This window comes from Eubalaena glacialis, chromosome 4, assembly GCF_028564815.1.
Source record: "Eubalaena glacialis isolate mEubGla1 chromosome 4, mEubGla1.1.hap2.+ XY, whole genome shotgun sequence".
NCBI classification, from domain to species: domain Eukaryota; kingdom Metazoa; phylum Chordata; class Mammalia; order Artiodactyla; family Balaenidae; genus Eubalaena; species Eubalaena glacialis.
In genome coordinates, this window is record NC_083719.1 from 114,203,968 (window position 1) to 114,229,982 (window position 26,015).

At 35.9% G+C, this 26,015-nt stretch overlaps 1 protein-coding gene across 1 annotated transcript in view; it reads left to right on the forward strand.

Annotated features, from left to right (window-relative positions):
* Window positions 1–26,015, forward strand: part of SMAD5 (SMAD family member 5) — a 46,994-nt gene that overhangs the window by 11,642 nt on the left and 9,337 nt on the right. The window contains exons 2-4 of the mRNA XM_061189622.1: window positions 7,341–7,894; window positions 14,154–14,405; window positions 17,784–17,903. Coding sequence (XP_061045605.1) covers window positions 7,492–7,894; window positions 14,154–14,405; window positions 17,784–17,903 — 775 coding nt within the window. The 5' untranslated portion in view covers window positions 7,341–7,491. The remainder of the gene's footprint in view (window positions 1–7,340; window positions 7,895–14,153; window positions 14,406–17,783; window positions 17,904–26,015) is intronic.

A 26,015-nucleotide genomic window follows, 5' to 3' on the forward strand; every position in this document is an offset into this window, starting at 1 on the left:
GTTGTATAAATAAGAGTATAAGTCTGCTATTGAGTTTAGCATGGGTGGTATATATTTGTGCCTCAGTAGACCCTGAAAGCATTGTAGAAAGGGAGTACAGAGGACCAAATTTAACTACCCAGCAATCTGTAACCTCTAAAGGCTGAAGTTAATGAATATAGCCTTTTTGGACTTTTCTCTATTACTGGGATAAGTTTAGAGATAATATAGAAGAGTATTGTTGTTGGTTGTGAATACAATCAGCTGTTTGAATTGAGGATGGGTGTTCTCAGTGTTTCTAAATTCATTTTATTTAGTGAAAGGCGAAGGGGGTGTGAAAAATTGAACCAACTTTTCAATAAGAGATTTAAAATTAAACCTTTTGGGTACTAGAAAACCTAATCATACTCTTATTTTCAAAGGTATTGCAGGTTCACTGGGACTCATATTGCATATGCTAGTATTTGCAAATCAAAAATATTATTATTTTACTCTATTTTTTGTATACGTAATGAAAAAATTCTGTTGTAATGGAGGACTTTTGTGAGGGTAGTAAAATAAATCTGTTGCTCTATCCCAAGCACTCTGATACTTTTATTTCAATTTGTGGACCAATGTCTTATTTTAAATATATATTTTACAGAAAAGATGACAGGAGACAATTGATCTATCACATGGGTACCATAAAACAGTTTTACCAGGACTTCCCGGGTGGCACAGTGGTTAAGAATCCGCCTGCCAATGCAGGGGACATGGGTTCGAGCCCTGGTCCGGGAAGATCCCACATGCCGCGGAGCAAGTAAGCCCGTGCGCCACAACTACTGAGCCTGTGCTCTAGAGCCCGTGAGCCACAACTGCTGAGCCTGCGTGCCACAACTGCTGAAGCCCATGCACCTAGAGCCCGTGCTGCACAACAAGAGAAGCCACCACAATGAGAAGCCCGCGCATCTCAACGAAGAGCAGCCCCCGCTCGCCGCAACTAGAGAAAGCCCATGTGCAGCAACGAAGACCCAATCCAGCCATAAATAAATAAATAAATAAAATTTAAAATTAAAAAAAAAAAAAAGAAAAGCTTATGCTATATTTAGGTCTTCATGAGCCAATGATAATTGGTTCAGGAAAACACCCATTCAAAATGAAACCACTTAGAATGCAGACCAGTATTTCATACTGAATTGCGAATAAAAGGTCTGATTGGGACTTTATCTTAAAAACTTAAAATTTTGGAAAATCATTAGGTTATAATTGTAAACATGCATTAAGTTTTATAATGAACAAGGACTGACTTGAGTATGGATAGGCTTAATTTTTCTCACAGAACAATTTAGTAGCATGATATGACATCCTTCATGTTTGACATTTGTGGTACTAATATTAAGAGCATTTTTATTTTTGTGAAAATATTCATAAAAATATATATGGATTTTCCCATGGACTTCTGTTAATCCATTGACAGTGAAGTTATTATTGCTTACTGATAACTATAAAAATGGTGAATTTCCCAAACTCACTGTTCATGATAAGTGCAAACCACTGCAGGAGTACCGTCCATCTGGGTCATATTGCATTATTCCTGTGGGTCTCAGAGGCAAAGGGAACCGCACATCTGACGCTTATGTTGCTTGATGGGCCATGATTGATAAAGTCCTTTGTCTTTCTCTGACTCAGGAGTCTTCATGTTCTTTGACGGTATGCATGAAACAACAATAGACTTATTTGTTTATAGGATGGTAAGGTAAAATTAAATCCCAGACCTTGCATCTTTTGCTCTCATTTTAATAAACTTTATGAAATGTTACAGTTTTTGCAGAATTTGCAGTTTTACTTGTGGTTTAGAAGCTGTTATAGTAAGGGAGATGCTAGTGAACAAGAACTAATTATAAGTGATCAGTACACTAGTAAATTTTTAAAAGATATTTTAAATTGAAGTATATCTTAAAATAAAGTGCACAGATCTTATGTGTATAGCTCAGTGAACTTTTATGTATGTGTACATCTATACCACCATCACCCAGATCAAGATATAGAAATTTTCTAGCTCCCCAGAAGGCTGTCTTGTCCCCTCTTAGTAATATTCTTGCCTCTGATGCCATAGGTTAGTTTTGCCTGTTTTTCAATGTCATGTAGTTGGAATGATAAAATGTGTACTCTTTTGTATCTGACTTCTTCAGTATATCAATGAGATTCATGCATGTTTTACATGTGTGTGTTCTTTTTCATTTCTGTGAAGTATTCTGTTGTATGAATTTATTACTATGACTTATCTACCCACTCTACTGTTGATGAATATTTGGGTTATTTCCAATTTGGGACTATTACAAATAAAGTTGTTATGAACATGTACTTGCCTTTAGGTTGACATAGCACTTGTTTCTGTTGGATATATACCTAGGAATGGAATTGCTGGGTCATAGGGACCTATGTTTAGCATTAGTAGATGTTGTCAAACAATTTTCCAAAGTGGTTGAGCTAGTTTATATTTTTGCTAGCAATATGGAAGAATTGTTCTGATTGTCATGAACACCTTCTCTCTCTCTCTCTCTCTTTTTTTTTTAAGTCTAGCTATTCTGGTAGATGTGGTGTGATATTTCACTGTCTTTGTTTGTTTTTTAAATTTCTTTGATAACTAATGCTTTTGAGTCCATTTTACCATCTAATGGCAATTTTGATATCTTTTGTGAAGTGCCTGATCAGGTCTTTTACTTACTCACTAGTGAATTTTTATAATCAATTTTGCTCCCTTTTTAAACTTTAGATAACAAGTACTTGGATTACTTGCACATACCAGTTATGCAGTTTGGAAAGTTATAAAACATTTTTAGAAAGAATTCAATTAAACATGTTTAAAATTTTTAATCATTCCATATTTAAAGAGGTGAGTGCAAAGTTTGTCCCTTCTCCTTTCCCAGTGCTAGAAATTCATGTGTGAATAGCATGTTTGAGTTTATAAAGCATCTATTATATGTATGTATATGTATATGTGTGTTTTCAGTACTTCAGGCACACATTATTTTATTACTTCATCATTTTAATGACTTAGGAACCATCATCCCTTTTTTACAGAAAAATTAATAGGCTAGGAAAGAGTGATACCTGGTCATGGTCATACACCTAGTAAAGGACAGAATCTGATCCTCTTCTGTTTTTATTACATTGATAATACTTTAAAAAATTAAAAATAGTGCATTTTTGAGTTATAAAATATTTAAATGTAGAAAAGTAGAGAAAATAATATATGTGATGATTTGTCAGATTTTCTTCAAATCTAGTTTTAAAAGAAACACAGCTAAAGCTTTTCCATTTGTTCTTCCACCTTCTTTCTTCTTTCACCAGAGGTAGTCAGTATTCAGTATCCTGAGTTTGGTATGTATCATTTCCATGCATACTTTTATTCTCTTACTATATCTGTGCATGTCCATAAAGAACTCCTTTTTTTTGTTTTAAATTTTATACAGTTGCTCTTATAAAGGTATGTATGTTTTTACAAATTGCTTTTTTTTTAAACTCTCTACTCACTCACTCATTTAATAAATAAGCACTGTTTTAGGTCCAGGGGAATATGATGATGGATAAAGAATACAAGGCTACCTGCCTACTAACATTTCTGTGGGGAAGACATGTAGTTAATAAATAAAATCCATATGATATCAGATTATTATAAATGTCATGAAAGAAAATTGAGCAGGACCAGGGGATAGAGAATGATGCAGGAGTGGAATGTATGCTATTTTAGATAAAGTGGTCAGGGAAGTCCTTTTTCAGGAGGTGACTTTTGAGCAGCTGAATTAATTGAGAGAGAAAGCCACGTTAAGATCTGGGAGAGGAGAATTCCATGGGAGGGAACATCAAGTGCAAAGGCCTTGAGGTAGAAATGACTTTGGAGCATTTGAGAAATGGAAAGCCTTCAAGTGTGGTTACGTGCAAAGTTAGCTAGGAGAGTGCTAAAAATGAGTATGGAGGAGAAGCCAAAGGCTGGATCATGTAGGTCCTATAAAGTAATGTTAAAGAATTTGGATATTGAGTGTAATGGGAAACTGCTGGATGATTTTTGAGCAGAGAAATGACATGGTTTGATATACTTTTAAGATTACTTTTACACTGGAATTCTGTATATTAGAAAAGAATATGGAAGTTCTTTCTTTATAGGTATGGAAAGATCTTGAAGATACATTGTTTATACATTTTCTGTACCTTGCTTTTTTTCTTTTCAATATACCACTATTTGTGTAAAAAAGGTTATGATTATTTATATATCTGTATTTGTGTAAAATTTCTCTGGAAAGACATAAAAGACAATACAAGAGGGATTGCCTGTGAGAAGGGGACCTGAAGATGGGGCAAAAAATAGGAAGGAAGCTGACCACTCTGCACTTTGCATAGCAGGAAAATATTTTAAAATTGTTAACAGAAAGTGTACACATCTTCAGTATTCAGCCAGCCAAATTTTCACAAAGTGACTCTCATAAAATCACCCAGAGCAAGATGAAGAACTTTACCAGGATGGTAATAGCACTGTTAACTCCATTCTGTTCTATAGTAGATAATAGATTATCTCCTATTTTATTTATTTATTTATTTAATTTATTTGGCTGCATCGGGACTTGGCTGTGGCACTTGGGATATTTGTTGCGGCACGTGGGATCTTTCCCTGCGGGGCACAGGCTCTCTAGTTGTGGCACGTGGGCTCCAGAGTACGCAGGCTCAGTAGTTGTGGCTCATGGGCTCTAGGGCGTGTGGGCTTAGTTGCCCCGCAGCATGTGGGATCTTAGTTCCCTGACCAGGGATCGAACCCGCGTCCCCTGCATTGGAAGGCGGATTCTTAACCACTGGACCACCAGGGAAGTCCTTCTACTTTTATCTTGGCATTATGCCTTTGTTAAAAGGTTAAAAAAATACAGAAGCATATAGAACAAATCATGCAGGACCCCTTTCTATTTTGCTTGTCTTCCATTCCATGCCTCTCCCCAGAGGTAACTGCAATGAATAATTTAGTATGTAGCCTTTTAGTCCTTGTTTTGGGTTTATATAGACAAATAACTTTCCCCTTTTTTCTTGTTAGTACATAATATGGTTAGTATTTAATAGTAATAGTGATACTAGATTAGTAGTTAACATTTATTAAGCACTTTCTGGTGGTTAACTACTAATCTAGTATCTGGTCTTCAAGCTTCTCTGCTTTTGTCTCTCCCTTCAACATATCATTGCTCATACATGCTCTCTCTCATACACATGCACTACTCTGTTTAGCCTCTGTTATATTCTAGTATTACAGAATAAGGTCTCAGTCAGCCAGGCCTATCTGCTCTCTATCCTAGAAAATGCGCTCTTCATATCTGCCCATGTATTTTTTTGTTTGTGCCCCTTTTCCTTTGAAATTTTCCTTCTCATCTCAGACAACCAAATCATGCCTTTACTTTCGGACCCAGATGGCTTATCCTATATCCTTAATGTTGCTACAACTGAAGTAAGCCTTTCTTACAGTTTGTTTAGCTCATAACACTTTATACTGTGTGACCTGTTACTGAAAAACGTGCTTTCATCTTTTTGTTATATTTCTTTGGTTTAATGTAGGCAGTTTTGCTTACCTGATGAAAATTATCCTGTGTAACATTGGGAAAGATGTCCTGCATAGGGTTAGGCATATCCATCCATACATAAGGAGTATACCTTCACTTCCCTGCACCCTTCCTCCCATGGTTCCAGCATGGCAGTCTGGATAGCCACTAAGCATCTGAACACATCTCTGACTTCCCAGTGGCAGCAGATTGAGTGGAATTTGAGTTTAGTGAAATGGGGTGTAAGTTGTTCTCTGCACTCTGTATAGTCTGGCCTTGCAAGTAGGGAGAAGTCAGTCTAATTGAAGATTGTGCAGTTCCTAGTGACAGGTGCCAAGAGGTTATGATACAGGTTTCTTGGGTGTGGTGTACAGTGTGAATAAATGCTTGCAGCTCTTAGCCCTTTTTTGATCAATTAAGCACTTTTTAAAGGAGGAACTGTAACGCTCCATAGCTCTACATGTAACCCTTTTCTCCTAAAGAGGAGTCAGTCAGTGCTCCTATATTTTTCCTTTTCTGGATCAGCACCTAGAACAGGGCCTGGCACTTAGTAGGCTCTTAGTAAGCACATATTGAAAGAATGAATCAGTTGGCTCTTAAGATGAAATTATTTGGTATATGACTTTTTTTTTTTAAAGTACCATGGCTGTTCACAGTACATGGCGACAAGCAATCAATACTTATTTGTTGAATTTAACTCTATTTTATTTTACTTTATGTTTACCTGAGTTTTAACTGAGCACATGTATTCTTTTCTGGGAAGATGCACCCCAATCCAGAATAGGCTTGATGCTAGAATTTGCTAGTATTTGTCAAAGACAGAGCTGCAGCGTTATTTGGCAATTTTAGACATAAGAAAGGAAGCATCTTTTGTTACTGACATCCTTTTTCCAAACATTACTCCTGCTATTTCACTAGCTACTCATTGTCTGCGGTTGGCTGTGTAGTGACCACAGGGGATTGTACCACTCTTATTGGTGGAGTACCACTGCATATTGCTTCATCTTGTCACCATCACCAAGGGCTTCTTCAGGGTGTAGAATGGTGGTCTGCCTGGAGCAGGTTCATTAACTTAACATGCTTAAAATATCAGAGAAGGCAATAGGAATTATGAAATTATAAACTATCTTTTTTGGGATTAAACTTTGAATTTATTCTCTTTAAATCTAGCATTCTTCATTTTAAAAGTAGATACTTCCCATTTTTCTGGCAATTAAGTATGTTATAATTTATTTGAGGGTTTGGTACATCTTATGACAACTTCTAATAAAATTTGCATCTATAATAATAACGTGACTTGAGTACTACTATGACTTTTGCCTAAATCTTACAAGTCTGTGAAACATTTTAAAGAGAATAATGACCCTAGGGAAGAGCTAGATTTCTCTTAAGACTTTTGTTCAAATCAGGATAATATCATGTTCAAAACTGACACAGCACATAACCTGGATTTCAATGAAGAAAAGTACATTAGAATTAAACCTTAGATTTGGGGGCTTCTGACTGAAAGAAATAAAGGTCTAGGGGCTGTTTTTTTTTTTGGTGGGGGGATAATACCTAGAAAGTAGAGCACCCTACTTTGCTTTTGGTTATCATTTGGCATTGCCAGTGAATTATTTGTTCATATTATGAAGAAGGAAGTGAGTGGTCACAGGACTAAGAAAATTTCTTTTTCTAGACGTAGGTTTTTTGTTTTACTTTGTAATCCTTTTCTGCTGTTATTTAAAAGTAATATGCTTTTCAAATTATATTGATTTAAATGTATGTTAATTGCATTCATTTAAATTTTCCCCCTTTCTCTTTCAGGACTTGAACCAATGAAAGAAGCTTATGGCACTTATGAAGATAAATGTCACTCCTCCCTTTTTAATTGGAACTTTTGTTTAGGACTTGTATATGACTTTTCACTTGTGATCTGACTTTGAGTTGCAGGAAGGTTTCTGAAGATTTAAATCAAATGACGTCAATGGCCAGCTTGTTTTCTTTTACTAGTCCAGCAGTAAAGCGATTGTTGGGCTGGAAGCAAGGTGATGAAGAGGAGAAATGGGCAGAAAAGGCAGTCGATGCTTTGGTGAAAAAGCTAAAAAAGAAAAAGGGTGCCATGGAGGAACTGGAGAAAGCCTTGAGCAGTCCAGGACAGCCAAGCAAATGTGTCACTATTCCCAGATCTTTAGATGGACGCCTGCAGGTTTCTCACAGAAAAGGCTTGCCCCATGTTATATATTGTCGTGTTTGGCGCTGGCCTGATTTGCAGAGTCATCATGAGCTAAAGCCATTGGATATTTGTGAATTTCCTTTTGGATCTAAGCAAAAAGAAGTTTGTATCAACCCATACCACTATAAGAGAGTGGAGAGTCCAGGTAGGTTTTAACTCCTCTGGGAAAAATTATAAAAACTTTTCTCTTTCTGATTTGCATTTGACTGAATTTAGTAATTAAAAAGGTTATTTTAGCTTTATGTTTCCTTCTTAAAGATTTTAATCTTGGGAGGAATACTGGATTTTGAATTTAGCTTAATATATGGATGATACAGCTCCCAAGTGGCTTGTTCTAATTCATTGTTCGCTGTAAGCAGCCAGTCGTATATACACTCTGCCATTCCTCTATTTTATCTAAAGTCTAAGTTCCATGTGTGTACTACATCCCACTCCTTTTTGTTTATTTTTTATTTATTCCAGCATTGTATTTTCCCTCTCTGCTAGACTTTTTCTGAAAGCATACAAGCATGTCATGATGCAGCCCAACTTCAAATAAAAGTTAAGAATTTCTGTCTTGACCTCAAGAATATGCCCCCACCTCCAGTCTACCTTTTATAGTAGTCTCCATGTTTATTATCTCCGCATTACTTTCTTCCTGTTCTTTCTTGATACCCCTCTAGTTAGTCTTTCTTCCCTACCATTTGACTTGTCAAATTCACTAATGACTGCCTTCTTACAGATAGAGGGGTCATTCATTCTCAGTCCTCATCTTACTTGCCCTCTCAACATCATTTGTTACAGTTGCTCTTTTTCCCTCCCACTCAAAACTTTTTTATATTGGCTTCTGAAACACTACACTCTCCTAGTTTTCCTACCTCACTGGCTGTTTTTGCTTAGTCTCTTTGTTGGCTATTTTCCTGTTTTCACAGGAGTCAGTCCCTGGACTTTTTCTCCATCTATATTTTTCCTCTGTATACTCTTATGTTATCACATGTCCTAAAACTATCTATAAGCTCATGCGCACATTTTGAACTCCAGAGTCAGCTTCTCCTGACTCTGTATCCAGTTGCCTATTTAACGTCTCCACCCGAATGTCTAATAAACATCAGATTTAATATGTCTAAATAGGACTTTGGATTTGTTTTTCCCACCAAGTCTTTTTTTTCCTCCAGTTTTCCCAGTTGAAGTACATGGCACTAGCATTCATGTAATTGCTCCCTAGAAGTCATCTTTTATTTCTCTCTTAGGTTCTGTGTTTGAGCAATGAGCAAATGCTGTTTGCTGTACCTTCAAAATATATCTTGATCATATCGTCTCACCATCTCTAACACCACTACTCCAGTACAGACCATCATCATCTTTCACCTTAAGTAGTCTAACTGGTCTCTCTGTCTTTTTTCTTTCCCCCAACCCATTCTGTTTTCTATTATAGCATCCAGAGTGATCTTTAGAAAATATATATCAAATCATGTCAGTCCCTGCCCAAAACACTTTAAAGGCTTTCTGTCACACTTAGAACAGATTTCTACAAGGGCCTACATGACCTATCCTCAAACTTCCTCTGTTCCTTGGACTTGCCATACTCCTGCATCCAGGCTTTTTTCCAATGCTGTTTCCTCTACTTAGAGTACTCTCCCCCCAGGATCTTTTCATGTCACATTTTCTCATTTCATTTAGTCCTTGCTCAAATGCCCCCATCACTACTTGACTCTATTAGGTATTTATTTTTTTTATTGACTGATGTGAGAAGGACCTTCCTCTGGCTCATTCTGTACTGCATTCCCAGTGCCTAGAATAGTATTATTACCTAGAACTTAGTGGGGAGTGCTCAGTAAATATTTTTTTGTATTGAATGAATTATATAAGCTGAGATACTAGCTGGGTACATTAGTTATCTATTGCTGCATAACAAAGTACCACAAGGTAAGTGGCTTAACACATGTTAATTATCTCACAGTTTCTGTCAGTCAGGAGTCCAGGCATGGCTTAACTAGGTCCTTTGCAAGGCTGTACTTTAGGTATTGGTCAGGGCTTGGGTCTTACCGGAGGCTCAGCTGAGAAAGGATCTCCTTCCCAGCTCATGTGATTATTATTAAGATTCAGTTCCTTGCAGGCTGTTGGACTCTTGTCTGGTTGTTGACTGGAGGCTGCCTTCATTTGCTTGCCATGGGACCTTCTCTATAGGTAGCTCACATTCATGGCCACTTACTTCTTCAAAGCCAGTAAGAAAGGGTCTTCTTGCTAGAAGGAACATTGTATTCTTGTGGAATGTTATTGCGTACATCCTGTCACTTTTGCCATATGCTATTGGTTAGAAGCAAGTCACAGATAATATACTCAGAGGGAGGGGGATTACTCCAGGGGTAAATACCCAGATGTAGGAATCTTGGTAGCCACCTTAGTCTGCGGGCCTCGCTGGATTTCACTGAAGATAATATAAGAGCCCAGTATGGTAAAAAAGCTATAAAAATAACATTGATTGTGGAGACTAGCAAAAAAAAAAAAAAAAAAATAGTAGTAATGGTGCTGTCAGGGAAAGTTCATTTTAAGGGCTTTAGGGCTGCCAGGTGGTATTTGAGGTGATTCTCAATTTCTTGTTGAATCCAAGGAGAGCTGTAGCCTGAGGAATTGATGAGGAAAGGAAGATGTGAGGATTTAATAGAGAAGTGTAGTTTGAAAAATTCCCAGGCTTGATATTTGCTACAAGTTGTTGGAAGGAAAGTCAAGGAATTTAGTGTATTCCCCCATAGCTAGGGTGTGTCCAATAATCAGTCGATAGAAATGTCTTATTTTTGTAATCTGTTTTTCTCAGCTGTGATTCATTCTGTAGAAAAGACTGGGGCTTAGGCCTGGTATGCTTAAGCAAGTTAAGCAGCTGTGGCACAGGATGGGTCACTTTATAGTACCAGTATTAATAAAGTCATAATAATAGTAACAGTAATAGTAATAGTAATGAACGTTTATTGAGCACTTAAGGACTAGACACTTTCCTAATCCTATGAGGTTATTCCTTCATAGGGTTAGAAAATGGTACTAACATTTTACAGCACTCTATAAGTTTACCAGTAAGTTTACAGCTAAGGAAACCAAAACTTAATAGGGAAGTAACCTATATAAGATCACATATAGTGGAGCCAGAAAGTATTGCAGAATGGTAAAAAAAAGGATGGAAAATAGTTGGAAAGTGATAAAAGAAAAATAGAGGGCCAACCCAGGTGATCCAGCGTTTAATAGGCAGTATTGTCTACTGGTTAAGACTATGTTCTGGAACCAGACTTCCTGGATTTGAATCCTGACTTTACCAGTACTATCAGTGTGACCACAGGCAAATTAATTAACCTTTCTGTGACTTTGTTTCCTCATCTGTAAAATGGGAATACTAATACGTACTTCAGGTTAGTTACGAGAATTAGGTGAGTTAATGCATGAAAAGTGCTTAGATAAAACATTAACTGGCTCAGAATAAGTTTCAAATTAAATATTCCAATAAAATAATACATTCTAGAAATCAAGCATTGGAGAAAATGGGAAGGAGAAAATTATCAAAGAAATAATACTAGAACAGTTCCCAGAACTGAAAATCGAAAGGGCCCAGTGACTGAGTAACCAGAACAAGGGGCAGAAAAAAGACCCACACATGAAATTTTAGCATATCATGGATAAAAAGAAGATTTTGAAAGCTCTCAGAGAGAAAAGTCAGGGCACATAGAAAAGACTGGGAATGAGAATACTGGATTTCTCAATGCAGTTTTAGATTCTAGAAGAAAATGAAGCAGTGCCCCCAAAATTCAGAAAGAAAAAGTTATCTATTCTGGAATCTATCTGCAGATAAACATAAGACAAGATATTTTCATATAGGCGAGGGCTCAAAATTTCTCTTCCTTACATCCTTCCGTAGGAAGCTAATAAAGAATGAGGTCCAGGAAATGGGATCCAACAGGAGAGAAGAGAAGGGGAAGTCCAAGGACCTCAGATTTGTAGGAGATTTAAGTAGCAGCCAGTCTAGATTATAGCAAAGGATGGAGGATCAGGGGAGAAAATGGAATCAATAGATTATTTGTTTATTTGTGGGATCTGGAAAATAATATTGATGGGAATTTGATAGATCTGTTGGACTTCTAGAAATTAGTGGTACAAACTTGAGATTAATTAAATGAAGGACCAAGGCAATAATTAACTTTAATAAAAACATTGTTCAATGAAAAATATAATCATAATATATACTTGGCTCAGCAGTGAATTGTATTTATATAATTTGTATAACTTGTAAAATATAAACACTAGATATTGATTTAACCAAAATTTTTTATGTGACTTTATTGTGGGGAAGGGGAGTGGGATAGAATGGTTTAAGAAAGCTACTTCATTTACCATAAAAGCAAGTTTACGAATAATGTCTTGACCAACCAATAACAACAGTATAAGCATATTACTTAGTAGTGCACAAAGTGAATGTTAGAAGAAATGGCTAAGAGTTTAAATTTGTTGTCTCTGGAAGCAGTATGGGAGGAGGCTTAGAAATTGTTCTTTTTGTTTATAATCTCTTGTAGCATCTATCTTTTTAAACTATCCATGTATTATTTTTGAATGAAAATAAAATAATTTCTAAAAAAATGATGTGTATAGATAATATACAAGTAAGAGAGAAATCAGTGATTTTAGTTGTGCCTCAAAAAAAAAAAAAAAAAAAAAAAAGTAAAGAAATCCTTACTGGATTGAACTCCTAAGTAGTTATTTCACTAAGTCTTTCAGATTGCTAGGCAGCTACACATAGACATTCTTACTGTCTCATGCCCTACTGTCCAGTGGCATCTGTCCCATCATTTTGTAAGGGGAACAGCAGTTAGTAATACACTGTAGAACAAAGCGATTGTAATCAGATGTTAACTACATAATCACAACACTAATTCAGTAAAATGAAAAGAGATTAAAAAACAGTACAAATTACAGAGCTTCTGACTCCTCAGGTTCATTCTTACTTCAGGGAGGGGAAGTGTGACCCAGTTAACTTAAAAACAGATTGATTTTGTTGCTGCTGACTGATGTCAGAGTCAAAGTAAGATTTTCGGAAGTGAATTTACACTGACAAATATAGGAAAGTTATAAAAGAGATGAATTAGTACCGTAAGAGTTTAGAGAAATCAGGTTTGTTTCAATTTCCTGTAGGGAAAGGTGATCGGATATTTGTATGTGGTTGACACTTGGGTCTTTAGAGAAATTGAATGTTTGAATAAAGTGAATCTGCTAAGAAAAAGTGTATCTCTTAAAATGTTTAGGCTTTCTTGTATATATTTTCATTATGGTCGTGTTTAGAAAAATTATTTTGAATGGAAGACCTCTACCTAGGAGTTGTTACTGTTTTCAGTTGGGAAAACTTTACTGAAGAACATAAAATGCAAGATCTCTCAAAGAAAGAAAGGTAAAATGTCCAAAATTGGAAACATGGAGGCTTTCAGGGCATGTGCATAGCTGATCTCAACTTTATTCTCTAGTCTTACCTCCCAGTTCAGTGCTTAGGCCACCTGACTGTTCTTTCTTATCTTTATCCATCTCCTCCTTTACATTCTTTACACTCTCCACCCCTAGCACTTCCCTGTGAAATGCTTCCAGGTCTTTAAGGTCCAATCAGGTGTTGTCTTTTCCATGGTATTTTGTTTGATTCCTTGCTAGCTGGGAATGCTCACCTCTGTTCAACTCTCAGTGCATTAAATTCTCTGTGTTATGGTTGTTTTTATCTATTTTTTAATTAAAAAAAATTTTTAAGTTATATTAATCCATTATTTTATTTCAAATTAATATTAGCTTCTTATTTCATTAAAAGCATACACAGTCTTGAATGGTAAAGAGCAAACATGCAAAGCAGTAATGTCATGGAAATAGCTACCTTGGTTGCAAACTAAGGGATGATACTTTTGTGCACATGGTTTAGGATGTGTTCCCTGTTGCATGTAGATAAAGCAAGACCAACAGCAGTAACATCTAAGGAGATGATGACATATTTACCTTTTTTTTTTTAGGTATAGTTGATGTACAGTATTATATAAGTTTCAGGTGTACAACATGGTGATTCACAATTTTTAAAGGTTATACTCCATTTATAGTTTTTATAAAATATTGGCTATATTCCCTGTGTTGTAATTATGGTTGTTCTTAAATGTGCTTGATCTCACAGGAGTGATATCTTCTCTGCTTTGGATGTTCTGTCTTCTAGAGTATTTTATATAGGCTGAGTGCTTAGAGAATTTTTGGTTTAGTTATTTTGTAAATATAGATTCAAGGTTCTACAAAGCAGCCCTTCCTAAAAATAAATTGTTTTAATAGGTTTACAGTCTTCCCTGAATCCTTTCTGTCTTTCCCTTCATGTGTATGAGATATTTGTTTTAGTCGTTGCTGACAGATGACTTTTGATTTTTGTCTTTCAGTCTTACCTCCAGTATTAGTGCCTCGTCATAATGAATTCAACCCACAACACAGCCTTCTGGTTCAGTTTAGAAACTTAAGCCACAATGAACCTCACATGCCACAAAATGCAACGTTTCCAGATTCTTTCCATCAGCCCAACAACACTCCTTTTCCCTTATCTCCAAATAGTCCCTACCCTCCTTCCCCTGCTAGCAGCACATATCCCAACTCCCCAGCAAGCTCTGGACCAGGAAGTCCATTTCAGCTCCCAGGTAAGAATTTATTTTATTGATACAAAAAAATAATTCCTAAGAATTAGCAGTTGTTCTAATACTGCTGATCCTTTGGGTGAACTGTTAATATGCCAAGAGCCAACTATTTTTGACTATTCTTTGGTAATTGTTTGATTTTCAGAAGAGTTTGGGATTTTATTTTGCCAAATACCATAAGTTTAAAAAAATGTAAGTAGACATATTTTTCACAAAATATAAGAAACAATCCTGAAATTTGTATAGAACCATAAAAGACCCCGAATAGCCAAAGCAGTTTTCAGAAAGAAGGACAAAGCAGAAGGCATCACACTCCCTGATTTCAAACTGTATTACAAAGCTGTAATAATCAAGATAATATAATATTGGCATAAAAACAGACACATAGATCATTGGAACAGAATAGAGAGTCCAGAAATAAACTCGTGCAAAAATGGTCAATTATTGGGTGGGCCAAAAGGTTCGTTCAGTTTTTAACATAAGATGGCTCCAGTAGCACTTAGTTGTCTTTAACTTCAGTTGAAACAGTTTTGTTAAGATTGTATTTCACAGCCGTCATATCAGCGTGCATTTAAAAAAAGACTTATCAAAATTGGTGAATTTTTGTGCAGTCATTTAATATTGAAGATAGAAGGAAAAAAGCAACATTTTCAGCATATTATGCTTAATTATTTCGAGAAAGGTAGAAATGCAGCTGCAACGCGTTGGAAATAACAAGTGTTGGTGAGGATCTGGAGATATGGGAACTCTTGTGCACTGTTGGTGGGAATGTAAATTAGTACAGCCACTTTTGAAAACAGTATGGAGTTTCCTCAAAAAATCAAAAATAGAACTACCATGTGATTCTGCAATTCTACTTCTGGATATTTATCCAAAGAAAACAAAAACACTAACTCAGAAAGATATCTACCCCCCACCCCCATGTTCATTGCAGCATTATTTACAGTAGCCATGATTTGGAAGCAACCTAAGTGTTCACTGATAGATGAATGGATAAAGAAGATACAATAACACACACACACATATTCACACAGTGGAATATTATCCAGCCATAAAAAAAGAATGAAATCTTTCCATTTGTGACATGGATGAACCTTGACAGCATTATGCTAGATGAAATAAGACTGAGAAAGACAAATACTATATGGTCTCTCTCAAATAAGATATGTGGAATCTTAAAAAATAAATAAGAAACTAAGCTCACAGATACACGGGACAGATTGGTTGTTACCAGAGGTGGTGGGGGAAGTGGATGAACTGTTTTTATTTTTTTTAGTTTAAATAAATTGAATTTTTTAAAAAAGCAAGCACAATTTGGGGGAGATCAGAGATTACCCTTTAAGAATAATGACAATAAAATAAGATAGAATTTAAAAATTGCACTCCCTCCTCCCAACCCACCTTCCCTCTCTCATTGCTTGATCTTTCTCTATAGCATGTATTACAATCCAGTATAGTATATATTGTCTTTATTTACAGTCTGCCTCTCCCCAGCCTCCCCCGTCTTGACTATAAACTCCATGAAAATAGGGATTTTATAGCATCTTTTGTTTTTTGCTATATACCCAGTACCTATATCAGAGTCTAGTATGCAGTAGATCCTCAATAAATATTTGTTAAATGAATAGACAAAATTATAACAACACATAAATACATTTACTGCTAACTATAGGTATACCCATATGTCAAGTGGTTGCCAGTGCAGCTTGAGAGATTGAAGCCAAATGGTGTTAATTTGAAAGGTTTCATAGAGAGGAGTCCTATATACAGTAAAGGCAGCGTGTAGTAAAAGCTTATCAAAAACATAAAGACAAAATGACTGTTTGATGAATGTGAAGTAAAGTAGCTAATCTGGAAACAAAATGTTGTTAGATATCAATTGACCATTTATTGGACCAAATGACTAAATCCATATATACCATCAGGCATTAAAATTAAGTTCTACCAAAACAACAGCAGCAAGAAAGGAAGTAACTATGTTTGACGTAAAGTTAAATATTTTCGTATAATTTATAATACCAAGTACCATTTATCAAGTGCCTTTTATGTAACTAATACTGTGATGAAAGATACCACATTAAATTTAATCTTCAGAACAACCAAGTGAGATAGATATTTTTCTTGTTTTACGGATGGAAAACAAAACTGGTATTAACCCCAAGAGCTTAAATACCTTGCATAAGGTCGCACAGCTGATCAGTGGGGGTTCAGGCCCAGGTTTCTCTGAGTCTAAAGTGTGTGCTTTTTTAACTTTGCTACATTGGTTGTCAAATCATTTTGTACTTCGGTAGGTTAAAATGAACCCCAGTTATCTTTAATTAGGTAACTGATGCACCGAATTGCCTGAAGAAGGATCATAAGTGGATTTTTAAAGTTGCTAAATTTTGTTAATGGCATGCCTGTCTTATGTGAGTAAATCGTGAGGTCACTGTGTCAAGAAATATTGGGATGCCTACTGTTGTAAGTAGGGTCATATGTAAATATATACTTTGTAGTTTCTCTACTGCAGTGAAATAGCAATTGATGAAGTTGTGTTTTGTTGTGTTGTGTTTCTTTGAAGAGGATTTCAGTTCCAACTGTTTAACTTGCTGTTAGGTGTTTGTTCAAAAACTAATTTTCATCCTTTGTCCTAGATTCAGTGCTGATTGTAGCTCTGTCTCAAAATACATCTTATACAAACTTTGAGGTGAAAGACAAGTTATATTCAGTATTTATAGTTATGAGACAAATAAGTATAGCTGTAGCTTTTATAAAGGTTTTCAACCACAAATGTTGGAACTCAAAAGATATTCTAGTTAACTTTCAGTTTCCTAAGAGCTACTTAATAGGATTTAGCCATTTAATAGGACAGAGCAACCATTTTAAGACATTGCAGAAGAATTAGACAGCTGCTGTTAGTGTTGGCAAATTTTGAAAGAGCATGGTTTTATTTTCCAGTTTTAAATAACCATACAGTATGTGATGATCTTGATAATTCAAAAATGTCTCTGTAGATATCTATCTAAACAAGGATAATCTGTGGCCTTCAGATTGACCTGCAGTAGTTGCAGTTTCTCTGAGCATATGATTCTAAGCAAATGGAGGCAAAATTCTTGACCTTGAATTCTATTTTAGTGATTTTAGCACTGATCTTACTATCCTGGATTGGAAAAAATTCATGTGGACCTGCAGTAGGTTTTTGGTAGCTAATGGGTGTGCTGTCTTTTCTCCTTTTCACTTGCCCTAAGGTAGCATCCTACATTTTTGTGTGTCTCTGATGTTCAGTAATGAATCCTGCTGGTAATCTTAAGAATTTTCAGATGCGTTTAGATTAACTTTGAGCAGGATGAAGATTTTAACTATTCTTTTGGGACTTAACTTGTCTCATTTTATCCCTCTTAGCTGATACTCCTCCTCCTGCATATATGCCACCAGATGATCAGATGGGTCAAGATAATTCCCAGCCCATGGATACAAGCAGTAATTTGATTCCTCAGATTATGCCCAGTATATCCAGCAGAGGTAAGAGAAATACAATACTTACTTTATTGTTGTTGCTCTTTTTTTTTTTTTTTTTAACTTCTTAGCCACTTTTAACAACCACCTTTATTGAGGTACAGTAATAATTTATTTTTTTTAATTTAATTTTATTTTTTATATAGCAGGTTCTTATAAGTTATCTATTTTATACATATTAGTGTATACATGTCAATCCCCATCTCCCAGTTCATCCCACCACCCCCACCCCCCCGCCACTTTCCCCCCTTGGTGTCCATACGTTTGTTCTCTACATCTGTGTCTCAATTTCTGCCCTGCAAACCGGTTCACCTGTACCATTTTTCTAGGTTCCACATACATGCGTTAATATACGATATTTGTTTTTCTCTTTCTGACTTACTTCACTCTGTATGACAGACTCTAGGTCCATCCACCTCACTACAAATAATTCAATTTCGTTTCTTTTTATGGCTGAGTAATATTCCATTGTATATATGTGCCACATCTTCTTTATCCATTTATCTGTCGATGGACACTTCCATGTCCTGGCTATGTAAACTGTGCTGCAATGAACATTGTGGTACATGACTCTTTTTGAATTATGATTTTCTCAGTGTATATGCCCAGTAGTGGGATTGCTGGGTCATATGGTAGTTGTGTTTTTAGTTTCTTAAGGAACCTCCATACTGTTCTCCATAGTGGCTGTATCAATTTACATTCCCACCAACAGTGTAGGAGGGTTCCTTTTTCTCCACACCCTCCCCAGCATTTACTGTTTGTACATTTTCTGATGATGGCCATTCTGACTGGTGTGAGGTGATACCTCATTGTAGTTTTGATTTGCATTTCTCTAATAATTAGTGATGTTGAACATTCTTTCATGTGTTTGTTGGCAATCTGTATATCTTCTTTGGAGAAATGTCTGTTTAGGTCTTCTGCCCATTTTTGGATTGGGTTTTGTTTTTTTGATATTGAGCTGTATGAGCTGCTTGTAAATTTTGGAGATTAATCCTTTGTCAGTTGCTTCATTTGCAAATATTTTCTCCCATTCTGAGGGTTGTCTTTTCGTCTTGTTTACGGTTTCCTTTGCTGTGCAAAACCTTTTAAGTTTCATTAGGTCCCATTTGTTTATTTTTGTTTTTATTTCCCTTTCTCTAGGAGGTGGGTCAAAAAGGATCTTGCTGTGATTTATGTCATAGAGTGTTCTGCCGATGTTTTCCTCTAAGAGTTTTAGTGTCTGACCTTACATTTAGGTCTTTAATCCATTTTGAGTTTATTTTTGTGTATGGTGTTAGGGAGTGTTCTAGTTTCATTCTTTTACATGTAGCTGTCCAGTTTTCCCAGCACCACTTATTGAAGAGGCTGTCTTTTCTCTATTGTATATTCTTGCCTCCTTTATCAGAAATAAGGTGACCATATGTGCGTGGGTTTATCTTTGGTCTTTCTATCCTGTTCCATTGATCTATATTTCTGTTTTTGTGCCAGTACCATACTCTTTTTTTTTTTTAAAGGATTGAAAGACATTTACTTTTTTTTTAAAATTATTTATTCATTTATTTATTTATTTATGGCTGCGTTGGGTCTTCGTTTCCATGCAAGGGCTTTCTCTAGTTGCGGCAAGTGGGGGCCACTCCTCATCGCGGTGTGCGGGCCTCTCACTATCGTGGCCTCTCTTGTTGCGGAGCACAGGCTCCAGATGCGCAGGCTCAGTAGTTGTGGCTCACGGGCCCAGTTGCTCTGCGGCATGTGGGATCTTCCCAGACCAGGGCTCAAACCCGTGTCCCCTGCATTGGCAGGCAGATTCTCAACCACTGCGTCACCAGGGAAGCCCCATACTCTCTTGATTACTGTGGCTTTGTAGTATAGGCAGAAGTCAGGGAGCCTGATTCCTCCAACTCCGTTTTTCTTTCTCAAGATTGCTTTGGCTATTCGGGGTCTTTTGTGTTTCCATACAAATTGTGAAATTTTTTGTTCTAGTTCTGTGAAAAATGCCATTGGTAGTTTGATAGGGATTGCATTGAATCTGTAGATTGCTTTGGGTAGTATAGTCATCTTCACAATGTTGATTCTTCAAGTCCAAGAACATGGTATATCTCTCCATCTGTTTGTATCATCTTTAATATCTTTCATCAGTGTCTTATTGATTTCTTCTAGTGTATTTTTCATTTCAGTTATTGTATTGTTCATCTGTGTTTGTTTGTTCTTTAATTCTTCTAGGTCTTTGTTAAACATTTCTTGCATCTTCTCAATCTTTGCCTCCATTCTTTTTCCCAGGTCCTGGATCATCTTCACTATCATTATTCTAAATTCTTTCTCTGGAAGGTTGCCTATCTCCAATTCATTTAGTTGTTTTTCTGGGGTTTTATCTTGTTCCTTCATCTGGTACATAGCCCTCTGTCTTTTCATCTTGTCTGTCTTTCTGTGAATGTGGTTTTTGTTCCACAGGCTGCATGATTGTAGTTCTTCTTGCTTCTGCTGTCTGCCCTCTGGTGGATGAGGCTATCTAAGAGGCTTGTAGAAGCTTCCTGATGGGAGGGACTGGTGGTGGGTAGAGCTGGGTGTTGCTCTGGTGGGCAGAGCTCAGTAACACTTTAATCTGCTTGTCTACTGATGGGTGGGGCTGGGTTCCCTCCCTGTTGGTTGTTTGGCCTGAGGTGGCCCAGCACTGGAGCCTACCTAGGTCTTTGGTGGGGCTAATGGCGGACTCTAGGAGGGCTCATGCCAACGAGTACTTCCCAGAACTTCTGCTGCCAGTGTCTTTGTCCCCACGGTACGCCACAGCCACCCCCGCCTCTGCAGGAGACCCTCCAACCCTAGCAAGTAGGTCTGGTTCAGTCTCCCCTGGGGTCACTGCTCCTTCCCCTGGGTCCCGATGCACACACTACTTTGTGTGTGCCCTCCAAGAGTGGAGTCTCTGTTTCCCCCAGTCCTGTCGAAGTCCTGCAATCAAATCCCACTAGTCATCAAAGTCTGATTCTCTAGGAATTCCTCCTCCCGTTGCCGGACCCCCAGGTTGGGAAGCCTGACATGGGGCTCAGAACCTTCACTCCAGTGGGTGGACTTCTGTGGTATGAGTGTTCTCCAGTTTGTGAGTCACCCACCCAGCAGTTATGGGATTTGATTTTATTGTGATTGCACTCCTCCTACCATCTCATTGCGGCTCCTCCTTTGTCTTTGGATGTGGGGTATCTTTTTTGGTGAGTTCCAGTGCCTTCCTGTCAGTGATTGTTCAGCAGTTAGTTGTGATTCCGGTGCTCTCGCAAGAGGGGGTGAGCTCATGTCCTTCTACTCCGCCATCTTGAACCAGTAATAATTTATATACCATAAAATTTATCCATTTTAAGTGTATGATTCGATGATTTTTAGTAAATGTATAAAGTTTTACACCATCACCACAATCTAGTTTTGGAACATTTTCATAACCCTTTAAAAATATCCCTTGTGCCTATTTGCAGTCTATCCCCTCCTATCCCCAGCTCCAGGAACCTTCTAATCTGTTTTCTGTACCTGTAGATTTGCCTTTTCCGAACTTTTCATATAAGTAGAATCACAAAATGCGTTGTTTTCAAGATTCATCCATGTTGCACCATGTATCAATAATGTTCTTTTTTATTGCTGAACAGTATTTTATTGTATAGATATACCACATTTTGTTTACCCATTTATCTGTTGATGGACATTTGAATTGTTTCTAGTTTTTGGCTAGCATGAACAATGCTGTAATCAACACTTGCAGATAGGTCTTTGTTTTTATTTTTCTGTATCACAGGGTAAATTTAAGTATTTAAGAGAAACTACCAAATTACTGTAAAGTGACAGCACCATTTTACATTTTTACCAGTACCATATGAGGGTTCTAGTTTCTCCATATCCTCCTAACGCTTGTTATTGTTTATCTTTTTGATTATAGTTATTCTGATGGGTGTAAAGTGGTATCTCATTTGTTTTAATTTGTATTTCCCTAATGAATAATGATTTTGAACATTTTTAATGTACCTAGCCATTCATGTATCTTCTTTGGCTTATTTAAATCTTTTGCCTTATTTTTATAATTGGGTTGTTTGTCTTATTGTTGAGTTGTAAGAGTGCTGTATATATTTTGGATAGAAGTCCTTTATCAGATATGTGATTTGCAAATATCTTCTCTCAATCTGTGGATTGTCTTTTCATTTTCTTAATGGTGTCTTTTGAAGCACAAAAGTTTTTAATTTTGATGAAGTTATCAATTTTTTTATGGATTATGCTTTTGGTGTTACATCTAAAAAATCTTTGTCTATCCCAAGGTCATAAAAATTATTCTCCTGTGTTTTCTCCTAGAAGTTCTTTAGCTCTTATATTTAGGTCTATGATTCATTTTCAGTTAAGGTTTTAGTATGTTAACGTTCTAAATTCATCTTTGTGCAAGTAGATATCCAGTTAGTTCTAGCACTGTTTGTTGAAAAGAGTATCATTTCTCCACTGAATTGTCTTGGCATCTTTTTCAGAAATCAGTTGACTATAAATTTAAGAGTTTATTTCAGGACTCTCAATTTTGTTCATTGATCTGTATGTCTATACCTCACCGTCTTGATTACTAAAGTTTTATAGTAAGTTTTGAAAACAAGAAGTGTTAGTCCTCCAACTTTGTTCTTCTTTTTAAAAATTGTTTGGCAATTCTGCATTCTTTGCATATTTTCATATCATTTTAGTTATCAGTTTGTCAATTTCTGTCCGCCGCCAAAACTCTTCCTTGGACTTTGATAGCGGTCACATTGAATCTTTAAATCAGCTTGGGGAGATTTGCTGTCCTCTTCTAGTACACAAACATGGAATGTCTCTCTTTTCTTTTCTTTTTAAATTTATTGCTAAGTGAGTGGAAGAATTTTTTAATTTCGAGTTTGGATTCTTCATTGGTAGATAGAAATAAAACTGATTGGATGAAGGCAGTCAAAAGGCACATACTTCCAGTTATAAGATAAATAAGTACTAGGGATATAATGTACAACATGATAAATGTAGTTAACACTGCTGTATGTTATATACGAAGTTGTTAAGAGAGTAAATCCTAAGAGTTCTCATCACAAGGAAAAAGTTTTTTTCTGTTTCTTTAATTTTGTGTCTATATGAGATGATGGGTGTTCACTAAATTTACTGTGATAATTGTTTCATGATGTATGTAAGACAAATCATTATGCTGTATACCTTAAACTTATACAGTGCCATATGTCAATTGTATCTCAGTAAAACTGTATGAAAAAGACTTAAAAAAAGACTTGCGTCACCTGCATCTTTAATTGCTTTGCCAGTTTGAGCTGTAATTTTAGACATAATTTTTGCTACAAAGATTTAAAATATAAGAGCATTTTAACCACTCTAAAATTTAGAAATAGGAACTTGAGACAAATTAGATTTTTCTAATGGAAATGTTCTGAGCCTAAAGCCCTAAAGGAGAGTAAGGAAACCAATTAACTTTAAATAATTAGGTCTTAAGTAGTGAATGAACGAAGTTCTTTTGTTAAATAACAACTGTATTAAATCCCTGAAAGGTTAGTTTCAAAATGGCATTAATGCAGTGGTTTCAGGTCTAATTAATGAAATAAATTTCTATTGGTCACTATAAAAAAAAAATTTTTTTTTAATTAAAAAAATACAGTTGATTTTTGTATATTAATTATGTAACCTGCAACCTTGCTGAATTCATTTATTAGTTCTAGTGGTAGGTTTTTTGTGTGTGCATATGTGGATTCCTTAAGGTCTTTTAAATATAGGAGCATGTCATCCATGAATAAAGAACAGTATTTATTTTTTTACTATCCAATCTGAATGCGTTTAACTTCCCCTTCTCTCTTATTATTAAAGCGCATATATGAAAAACCTATAGCTATCGTAATTAATGATAAAAAACTGAATTACTTTCCACCTATAATTGGGAGTAAGACAATGATGTCGGCTTTTATTACTTCTGTTCAGTATTGTTCTAGAGAGTCTAGCCAGCAAACTGTTAGTTCTCTTCTATTCCTAGATTATTTTTATCATGAATGAATGTTGGATTTTGTCAAAAGCTTTTTCTGCATCTACTGAGATGATCATGTGAGTTTTTTGTTCTTTTTTTCTAGTAATAAGGTGTATTACATGAACTGATTTTCTGATGTTAAACCAACTTTGTACTCCTAGGATAAAACCCATGTGGTCATGGTGTATAATCCTTTTTTATATATTGCTTGGTTAGGTTTACTAATATTTTGTTGAGTATTTTTGCTTGTATATTCATGAGGGATATTGGTCTGTAATTTTCTTGTGATGTCTTTGTTTGGTATTGCTGTCAGGTAATAATGGCCTCACAGAATGAGTTGGGAAGTGTTCCCTCCCATTTTTGGAAGAGTTTTTGAAGTATTAGTATTATTTCTTCTTTAAATATGTGATAGAATTTACCAGTGAAGCCATTTTGGCTTGGACTTCTATTTGTGGGACGATTTTAAATAATTGATTCAGTTTCTTTAGTTATTATATTGGTCTATTCAGAGTTTGTTTTTTCTTGAGTCAATTTTGGTAATTTGTGTCTTTCTGGGAATTTGTCCATTTCATCTAAATTATCTAATTTGGCATAAAGTTTTTTGTAGTATCCTTTATAATCTCTCTAATTTCTGTAGGAGTTGGTAGTGATGTATTTCTTCCTGATTTTGGTAGTTTGTGTCATGTTCTTTTTTTCTTGTTGGTTTAGTTAAGGGATTGTCAATTTTGTTTATCTTTTGAACGACAACTTTTCCCTCTTCCATTGAATTCCACTCTAATCTTTATTTCCTTCATTCTTCTTGCTTTGAAGAATGCAAGTTTACTTTTAGTTTACTTTTCTTTTTATAGTTTCTGAATCTTACATTATTAATTTGAGTTGTTTCTTTTCTAATATGGGTGTTAAAAACTATTTATTTCCCTCTAATCACACCTTTAACTGCATCCCATAAATTTTTATTTTTGTTTGTTTTTATTTTTATTCATTTTTGTTTGTTTTTATTTTTATTCAGTTGAAAATATTTTAAAATTTCCCTTGTGGTTTCTTCTTTGACCCATGGATGATTTAGTAGCATGTTAATCAATTTCCAAATACTTCAAGATTTCCCAAATTTCTTTTTGTTGTTGATTCCTAATTTAATTCTGTTGTGTGCTTTGAACATATTTAGTATGATTTCAGTTCTTTAAATTTGTTGAGACTTGTTTTATGCTTGTTTTTGTATAGCCTGTGACCTAAGAATGGTTTCTAGATTATTAAAGAATTGTTAAGAAGAAGAAGAATATATGACAGGTAGTATGTGGCCTGCAAAACCTAAGGTATTTGCATCCCACTTGGTCATGATGTATAATCCTTTTTATATGTTGCTGGATTTGCCCATTTGGGTGGGCAGAAAAGGTTTGCCAACCCTTGGCAAAACATATAGTCTCTTTTAGACAATACTCCATGTGCCTTTGAAAAAATTGTATATTCTGATGTCATAGGGTGTCATAGGATCTCTGGATTTCGGTTAGATGAAGCTGGTCAGTAGTGTTCAGATCTTCTGTATCCTTGCTTATTTTCTTTCTAATTGTTCTATCAATTATTGAGAGTGGGAGATTGAAGTCCCCAGCTACTACTGTGGAATTATTTATTTCCACTTTTAGTTCTGTTAGTTTTTGCTTCTTGTACTTTGGGGGCTCTGTTGTGAACAATTCAGTAGCATTAAGTACATCCACAGTATTCTGCAAACCATCACTCCTATCCATTTTCAGAACTTTTTCATCATTTCAAATAGAACTCTGTACCTATTAAATAATGACTCCCCATTCCCCCTCACCTTACCCCCTTGGTAACTACCATTCTATAATTTACATTAGGATTCATTTTTTCTATTAACATTCTTTGGGTTGTAACAAATGAATAATGACATGTAACCATCATTATAGTATCATATAGAATAGTTTCACTGCCCTAAAAATCCTCTGTGCTCTGCCTGTTCATCCCTCCCTCTCTCCTAACCCCTGGCAACCACTGATCTTTTTATTGTCTCCATAGTTTTGCCTTTTCCAGATGTCTTGTAAGTGGAATCTTACAGTATGTAGCCTTTTCAGATTGGCTTCTTCACTTAGTAATATACATTTAAGTCCCCCACCAACCATGTCTTTTCA